The sequence below is a fragment of the Sinocyclocheilus rhinocerous genome, unplaced genomic scaffold (assembly GCF_001515625.1).
Source record: "Sinocyclocheilus rhinocerous isolate Xijiao unplaced genomic scaffold, SAMN03320098_v1.1 scaffold196, whole genome shotgun sequence".
Taxonomy (NCBI): domain Eukaryota; kingdom Metazoa; phylum Chordata; class Actinopteri; order Cypriniformes; family Cyprinidae; genus Sinocyclocheilus; species Sinocyclocheilus rhinocerous.
In genome coordinates this window covers 1,130,389-1,139,337 of record NW_015633546.1, presented here as the reverse complement: position 1 = coordinate 1,139,337, position 8,949 = coordinate 1,130,389, and the positions used below count along the sequence as shown (strand labels likewise).

Genomic DNA, 8,949 nt, shown 5'->3' with positions numbered 1-8,949 from the left:
TTATTTTATTGCTGCCATATATGGTCTACTCTCCTACACTGCATGAGGAGCAGTGGCCATTTTGAGTGAAAAACCACAACCCCGTCACAAATATATGTATTTTTCATTGTTACGGGGTTGTAAACTTGTAACAGGGTTGAGTTATTTGCTTAATTTATTAATAATTTTAATGAAAATATATATAATAGTCATGGTTTCAGTAAATATATACTTACCAAAACCATGACAACTCATATTTTTCTTATAAATATAATTTTTTGATGTAATATGTCCACTTAAACGTTGACAAGCATCATACATCAGAAATTGCACCCACATTTGCAGCAGAAATACAATGCTGGCCATGCAGAAACAAGGGGACAATATGAGAGAGAAACAAAACCAAAAATTTAAATTTAAGGCAATGTATCCCTTCAAATGTGTTACAGTCTTCAACCCCGCACACCATGTCACATTAATATTTTTAGAAAAATATAGGGAAGACAATTAGGAACAAAAGTATTTCTTGCTGATTACTATCTGACATGTTAAGGGCTAAAACAATAAAATTGTGGTTTTAGTTAAAATGTTAAATTAAAAATATTTTTTACAAAAATAATGAGACCGTAGACACACAATTTGTATTTTTAGCTTCAGTCCTATAAAAATGTGACAATTATGATAAATACATTTGTTATCATTAAATTGTTATCAGGGACATAATTTCTGTGTAAAATACTTTTTAAACCAATCCCATTTTGTCCGTTACAGGGTTGAGAAAAAAAGGTGTCTAAAGCTGAAAAAAAAAAAAAAAACTGGAAATAATAAAAGGTCTTTAATGCCTGAGGTGGGAAAATATGATTTTTTGGAGGTTTGATATGTGCCTATTTATGATGTGGGGTTTTTAGAAGTTCAATCACATGCAGTTGAAAAACATGTATATTCCAAGTTGAAATCTTACGGAATCCCAGGAATGACCCAGCAACACTACTGAAGTCCATAGCACATAGTGAGGAACTGAGGCCTACTGCAACCTCCTCCTTCCTAAGCCTTACAGGAAAACAATGTAAGTTTGTTTATTGCAACAAACAAACAATTTCCATTTTGTGGTCTTTATTGAGAGCAAATTGAAAACCAATGCACTCCAGGCTGACAGAATTCTTCAGACATAAAATTTTGCTTTAAACAAGGTGTTAAAACCTGTTCCATAGGACCTTATTAATAAACAAACTGTATAGTACTCCAAATTTATTTAGAATGCCATTTAAGAATAAAAACAGTCAACCAGAATCGGTTGAACTGGGTGTATTTAGCATCTTATAAAAGAGAATGAAGCATCATTACTGTCTGGTTTTTAACACTGTTGTATGTGACTGTTATAGTTTTTTTCCACATTGTACTGGAAAGAATTAATTTGTGCCAAATGGCCATATGTAACAAATGGAAAGTGGATTGAAAGTTTAAAAAAAATATTAAATATGAAGTTGAATCTCATTTTTCTGTTTAATAAAATAAATTATAGAATTATTAGAATATTATTATCTAATAATTATAGAAATTATTAGAATATTGCCTAAATGACCATAGCAGAAAGCGGCACATCTTACCCCACTCCTCCATAGCCAAGATATATCAGTCATCTTTTACCACAAAGCATCATGAATTATCACACAATTGTAAAATACTAGAAAATATTCTTTCATTGAACACTCAAGACAACAAAGTAGTTCTGAATGGTTATTATTAAGTGTTTTTACACATGGAATATAGTAAATGGAACAACATTAGATGGAAGCATATAATCGGGGCGTTTCAAAAGAACAGGAAACTTCTCTAGCTTTTTACAAAAAAAAAAAAAAACCCAGTTAGACAGAAAAAGAGATACATTAAATAACTATGTCGATAAATTTACATGACACAGAAGAGGGAAAAAACAGGACAGTTGCTCATTACTTTCAATTTGATCTACTTAATCATGACTCAGTGTTGGGGCCCAGTAAGAAAAAAGAAAGAGAATGATGGTAAGAGAAAAAAACACCGGTGTCCGGTAAAGAATTTGGCCGTGTGAGCAACTTAAGAACGTGTGGCTGAAACCCAGGAGTATCTTGCATTTTTTCACCTTTCCATAATACACCAAACACTGACATTACAAATCACCATCTCAATACAGCAAGGTGGAAGCATGCATGATCTCACTTCATTTTTGTCATTGTCTTTGGCTTGTAATTTCAACAGTGACTTTTGGGGAAGAAGTATGGGGGGGAACATAGAAAAATTGCATCTCAGTAACTCTAATGAACATGTCTTTATGGATTTTACAAGAGATTGTAACAAGAACAGAGCTCAGAATGTCCATGCAACGTTACATTACAGATGTTCAACAAACCCTGAATTTACAAGATTCAAAGAAATAATTCACAACCTCATTTTACACAGAATTACAAAAATCTTTACAAAGATGCTACAGCACTGCCATTACCGCTGAGCTGTCACACCCTCAACTGATCAGAGCGAACATGATTTTGTAAAAACATGGAAAGAAAAGTTTTAAAAATTGAGCCAACAATTCCATGTTACAAAATGAATAGACTAACGTTTAAATTGAAGAAAAAAGCAAGCATGTTTTCTGCACCTCTGTGTTAATACAACTTGTTAAAAGCTTTAGTAATTGTCCAAAACTTTGTCATGAAGTTCCTGAAACCTCAAGTGATCAAGGCCACAGAATAATCTCCCCTATATATGCAAAATACCCTTATCATTAGGTGTCACGAGATAAAATATTTTATATTCGATTAACTAGATCACACGTCTCAATTTTTGAAACCTTTCTCGTCAAAATAAAATGTAAAGCATAGTCATACTGACAAAACAAAGATGAAAGATATTTGTGAACAAATCAGTTTTAGAGACAAGAACTCCATACAAAGAGTGCAGTATATTAGACCTCAAACTTTCTACACCGTTCGAGGTGTGAGCTAAATTGAGCCTGCAGATTCAACACATTGAAAAGACATTCCATCTGTTGCAAAACTAGACAATTAAAGTCCCCGAAATGCAGTACATTTGAAAAGAAAATCTGACAACAACAAAAAAAATCCTGGGGCCTAAAAACAAAACAAAAAAAAGACAAAAGACAGGATTCCTTCCAGGTTAATGGTCTGAGTATAATGTACAGTGGGCTGAATGCAGCCCTTTCAACAACCCCTGAACTGGTGTAATGGTGAGTCCCATTGGGCAGATGCCACACTGGACTGGGGTTTAATGATTGGACTGAGGGATTAGTCAGCCACATCTGTACTTATTTATATCCCTGCTGATTCCAGGCCTGCCCATAGACGCCGTAAGTGGGCATCTGCCAGCCGTTGGGCACATACTGACCCATCTGCTGACCGTTGCCGTATGACTGACCCCACTGTCCGTAAGGCTGGGCCGCATAGGTGGGTTTATTCTGCTGTGGAAAAGGAGAAACAGTAAGACTTGAGTTTGCAACAGAGCAGATTAAATGTTTCTAAGAGATCAAGAACAAGGTGAAGGGTTACCTGGGGCATTTGCATCTGTTGCATGGATCTCATATCAGTTGTTTCTTTGCCCCAGTAGCACTTCACAATGTGGCCCTCGATGCAGGTCCCATTTACAGACACTATGGCATGGGCGGCACCCTCATGAGAGTCGAACCTAAAAAAAAAAATAACACACACACACACACGTTAAATTCAAGTATATGCATAGCTGAATGATTTAAAGTCACAGAAAAGCAGTACGACATACCTCACAAATGAGTAGCCTTTCTCCGGGAAAACCCTGATTTCCATTATCTGCCCGAACGGAGAGAAAGTCTGTCTCATCAGCTGATCTACAGTGGATGAGGAAAAACACATTCAAAAAGAATATTCATATTTTAGATTTCAAAACCCTCTTTTTTTTTTTTTATCTAGCTCTGCTTGGCTTACTGACAGGATGTGCAAACCTGACATTTTAAGTCTTACAAGATGACATTCTTCTCACAACATATGTACAATTACAATATTTAGACAAACCTGAAAGGCCAGAAGCAATGCCGCCACAATACACGGTGCAGTTACTCTGACTCGACTGGTTCAGGACCTCCTCATAGGACAAGTGTTTGCTGCTGGCTGCTTTAGATCAAAAAGAGAGAACATTTTAGAGTAGTATAACACAAACAAATGACACATGAATAAAAAGAAAAAATACCCAGTTCCATAGTAGGTGGTTCACATAATAAAACACATGGCTACATAAAAGACAAGAAATGAGAGACCAAAGAAACGGTCAAATTCTATTGTGTAAACGGACTTACCTTCATTGTTTGGTTTAGGAGCAGATGGCTTCCTTGTGGCCCAGTTTGTTCTGATCTGTCTGCCTCCCAGCCACTGGCCATTCATTTGCTGAATGGCATTTTCTGCATCCTATCAGTGGCAACAAAACCAATCAAACTGATCAATAACAAAAAAGCCATAAAGACACAAAAAGTTACATTCATGTTATCCTGCTGCAGAGTATAACTATTACTTAACAACAAATAACATGCAAAATCTTACCCATTTATTAATAAAGGAGATGAAACCGTATCCTTTAGATTTGCCTGTGGCCAGATCCTTCACCACACGGGCGTCACTGCACCGAACACATGAAATCAGTAAGAATCCGAATGTTTGGACAATCCAGCTCAGATGAGGTTTAAATAGCACTTGAATTACACAATATTCCACTTACGATATCTTTCCAAACGGAGCAAAGGCTGCTCTGACATCATCAGTTGAGATTTCTGGGCTCAGGTCACCAACAAAGACGTGGAAATGATCTACAATAATGGTTTGAGGGGAAACAGTTAGATATTTCATAAACTATGAAGCAAAAGAGAAAAACTATTCATGCTTTACAGTTTGACCACACAGGCTCTTATATACGCCAATATAACACCACGTGCATCCACTAGCAACACTGAAGAGGACACTTACTGCTTGTGTCTTTCTTTTGACTGCCTGGCATTGAGGCCCAGTTAACCTTCATATCCTAAGAGAGAAAGCAGAGCAGAGACAAGCAGCAGCATAAATCATCTTCATCTTACTTAGCCGCATAATATGGCGAGCCTCCAAACGCAGAAGAAATAAGCTGACAACAAAAAAACCCTGGTGATCATTCAGGTTAAAAGAAAAAGGGAACATTTAAAAAAAAAAAACCTGGAATTATTTTCTACATAGGAAAAGAGTCTAAATAGCAGACTTACAAAGAAGTGACATTATCAACTTGTATTACTCCTCAAATGGTCCTTCAATACCTGTTGAGGATAAAATATTTGCACTGAATATATTTTTCCAAGGCTTTGCTAAATTTGAAGGCCTGGTACAGGTGTAGACGATGATAAAGCAAGGCTAGATGTTGACGTAAATGGAGGGGGGGTCAAAAATAAAAATGGTCAGCCTGTACCCAAAAGATGACTTAAATAAAAATTAGGGCTGCACGATAAATATCGTGCGATATTTATCGTGCAGCCCTAATGAAAATGTTCATATGCTTTGTGGAGTTTGAAATATAACAAAGTAATTAGGCACTCCAATGGACCAGTAAAGGATTCTGGTGTGTTGAAAGGACTTTCTGGATAAATATTTTGCTTATTTGATTACGATTCAAACAACTGTAGTATTCTCAGCTATATTTAAATATTACCATGTTAAAGCCATAAGCTAACGGTATGAAAATGTGCAATAAACACGTCTATTTTTGACTTGTTTACTGTGCATTGTCATATTGTGGCTTTGTACATTTTTTTCCATTTGTAAAAGTGGCAATATGCCACAAAGATAAAACAAAAAAAAAGGCTTAAACACCATAAATTAAGTAAATCCTTGGGCAATCTATTTTGACTTGTATGTTGTAAATAGTTGATGAGATGAAGGGACTTGAAAGATTCGATGCACAGGTTAAAAGCAACTTACCTGTAAACACACTAGAAATGACTGCTAACTAAAGATATTCAGTGTGTCATCTTAGATTATACCTCTGACAAGACATTTAAGGGGTGTAACTTCATTTCAAACCATATCCAATCTACTTTTGAGGGTGTGTTTGCAATATTTTACCTTTCCTAAGATCTTCCTGCCGTTCATGGCAGCCAAAGCTGCAGCAGCATGTCTGTTCTCAAAGAACTCCACAAAGCAGTATGGGTCATTTCCAGCCGTCTGAAAAACACAAAACGATCTGGGTCAACCACTGATCTTGGTAAGTTACAGGTGTCCAGAGTTCCCAGATTTTTTTGATCAATGAATTTTTCCATGATCTTTTAAAAGGCATCAGTTAGTAGTAGACAATTTTTTTAAAGAATCATTTTGGACCATTTTGTTAACTGATCAAAAAGAATCAACTCGATGACAATTTGCTCAAACTGCCCATTCCCACTTAGAAGGAAATTGTATTCTACACAAAAGCAATAACAGCTAGAAATGTGTATTAACTACAGAAATTTCCATGACGTTTGAGGTTCTACCAACTTCTATGACTTTTCCAGGCCTGAAAAAAAAATTATTTCTCGGTTTTCAGATGTTTTTCAACTCACATCAAATATCATTTTACAACTCTTGCAGGGGCCGATCTGGGAGAACACTTGCAGGATGAGGGCCTCCGTAACGTCCCTGGAGAGGTTCCCGACATACCTAAAAACAGAAGAGCACAGCAAAATGAGAAACACGGTCAATGCGTCGCGTTTTTCCTTCTCTCACGCTAGCAGCACATTCCGCGAGGTTTCATTTCTGCCACGTTTTCAGCGCACGAGAGCCAACAACTAACATGATCCAAAAGCTCCATTTATAAGAGAAACCACGCATAGTAAACAGACTGTCCGTCTGATTCACGATTTTACACTAGAGGAAAGAGTGAAAAGGGCCACGTGGGGGATATAATAACATTTAAGCGCTTTTTGGTAGTTAGCTAATTCGGTAACGGAAACCTAGCGCTACAAACGGAACCCGTGTGCTGGCAAAAGCCTGTTCTGCGCCGTAATGTGGACATATTAGTTCATCCATTTGGACATAACCGGATAAATTAAAATAAGGTTAAGGGAAACAGTGGATTCTTCACCGCTACCTCTGCTAGGCTCGGTTCCGCTGCCCCAGTTTGTTGTTTGTCTAGCCGGCTTGTGCTGTCGGGATTGAAAGCATGGACGCCCATATCACACTTCATATATAACACAAAGAGTAATTAACGGAGTTATACCCTTGAGTTGATTATCTTCGGTCGGCGTGCTGCGCTTGCGACCTGTGCGCCGTTTTACTAAACGTGTTTAAACACGAGCTTGGCTTCGTAAAGTGGCCGACTAAACTACAGCAGCACTTACAATGTCCTGGGCTGGTCCTCGTCCATCATCATCGTGCTGGTGGGAAATGGTTGACGCTTTGATTAAAAAAACTGCTCTGTTTTTAACGTCGAGTGGATAAAGCTTCTATGATTTTAACTTGTTAGTTAACGCGAATTTACTGGAATAACTTCCTCTGACGTTACTCGTGAAACGTCATCAAACGACGTTGCGAGCGCTCTTCTTTAGCTGCTGCTGTTCCTGGAGAAAGAGAACGATTACTGCCCCCTATCAGCTCATTCGCTGACCCTGGTGACAGCAAGTTCGACTCATTTCGGCGAATCGGTTCTTTCGATTCAGTGATTCTTTTACGTTATGACTTGTTGACATGTTAACTCAGGGGTGCCCAAACTCGGTCCTGGAGGGCCGGTGTCCTGCAGAGTTTAGCTCCAACTTGCCTCAACACACCTGCCTTCAAGTTTCTAGTATGTCTAGTAAGAGCTTGATTAGCTGGTTCAGGTGTGTCTAATTGGGGTTGGAGCTAAACTCTTCAGGACACCGGCCCTCCAGGACCGAGTTTGGGCACCCCTGTGTTAACTGCTCTAAACGTTTCAATCAAGCCAAATGTAGATCGAGTAAACTTTATTTCTAAGGGCATTCATTATTATTTCACATGTCCCAGTTTAGTTTGCTGCAGGCATGGTTCTTCTTACAAAAATGAAGTCATTTAGAAAACCAGTTAAATGTTCAAATTTAATTTGAATCTAAAACTACTAAATCTGATACTGATACAACTCATATACAGTTCTTGGTGTTCAGTCTGATTTGGAAACGAACTGTTCAATCAATAAAGCCATTCTGTGTAAAATAGAGAAGGGTAATAGATTTTGGTAACCTGTTATGGTTGCAAAAAAGCAAAATTCTTTCTAGAATATAAAGTAAGAGGAGGCTATCTTCAATTTGGGTAACATGAAAGTGGGCTGCACTTTTTTGTTTGTGAAATACAGAGGGGCAACGGATTTCGGTATTGTTATACTGCCTTATCGGATTCTGTGTATCTCTGTGTCTGTTCACATAAAAGCTAATTGTTTTCTAGAATATAAAAGAGGAAGCTAGACATCACCAGAGAATTTGAGTAACATTAAAGTAATTAAACCACGCTTTCTGTGTGAAATACAGAGGGGCAATGGATTTTGGTAACATGTTTTACTGGCTTGTCGTATTCTGATTATCTCTGGGTCTATTCACATAAACAAATTGCTTTCTAGAATATAAAATAGAGGAGGCTAGACATCACCAGAGTTAATTTTGGCAACATGAAAGTGGGCTGCACTTTTTTTGTGTAAAATGCAGAGGGGTAACTTATTTTGGTAGCATGTTATGCTGCTTTATCGGATTCTGTGTATCTGTTCACATAAAAGCAAATTGTTTTCTAGAATACAAAATAGAGGAGGCTAGACATCACCAGAGTTAATCCGGGTAACATTAACGTAAGCCACACACACTTTCAGTGTGAAATACAGAGGGGCAACAGATTTCAGTTACCAGTTGTACTTGTCAGATTCTGTTCATCTCTGATTCTATTCACATAAAAACAAATTGCTTTCTAGAATATAAAATAGAGGAGGCTAGACAACACCAGAGTGAATTTGGGTAACATT

At 37.5% G+C, this 8,949-nt stretch overlaps 1 protein-coding gene across 3 annotated transcripts; it reads right to left on the bottom strand.

The window, feature by feature from the left end:
• Positions 1 to 2,089: 2,089 nt before the first annotated feature.
• tia1l (cytotoxic granule-associated RNA binding protein 1, like) lies at positions 2,090 to 7,596 on the bottom strand. 3 transcript variants are annotated; one of them, XM_016558100.1, is made up of 11 exons: positions 7,331 to 7,596; positions 6,554 to 6,650; positions 6,081 to 6,179; positions 4,959 to 5,013; positions 4,714 to 4,801; positions 4,539 to 4,614; positions 4,298 to 4,406; positions 4,017 to 4,115; positions 3,748 to 3,832; positions 3,519 to 3,654; positions 2,090 to 3,427 (listed from the first exon to the last, which is right to left on the bottom strand). In XM_016558100.1, the coding sequence occupies exons 1-11, from the start codon at positions 7,360 to 7,362 to the stop codon at positions 3,278 to 3,280; spliced, it is 1,026 nt and encodes a 341-aa protein (XP_016413586.1). In that variant the 5' UTR covers positions 7,363 to 7,596; the 3' UTR covers positions 2,090 to 3,277. The 3 variants fall into 3 exon arrangements, with proteins under 3 accessions (XP_016413586.1, XP_016413585.1, XP_016413584.1); XM_016558099.1 differs by having other exon boundaries at positions 2,090 to 3,430; positions 4,017 to 4,112; XM_016558098.1 differs by having other exon boundaries at positions 2,090 to 3,430; positions 7,331 to 7,592.
• Between the last annotated feature and the right edge of the window lie 1,353 nt (positions 7,597 to 8,949).

Excerpts from the sequence above, each read along its gene's own strand:
- tia1l (XM_016558098.1), bottom strand. The coding sequence starts at position 7,362 with ATGATGATGGACGAGGACCAGCCCAGGACATT. Across the intron at positions 4,802-4,958 it reads TCAAAAGAAAGACACAAGCA|ATCATTTCCACGTCTTTGTT; the intron begins GTAAGTGTCCTC and ends CCATTATTGTAG. Across the intron at positions 4,116-4,297 it reads TCCTAAACCAAACAATGAAG|CAGCCAGCAGCAAACACTTG; the intron begins GTAAGTCCGTTT and ends TTTGATCTAAAG.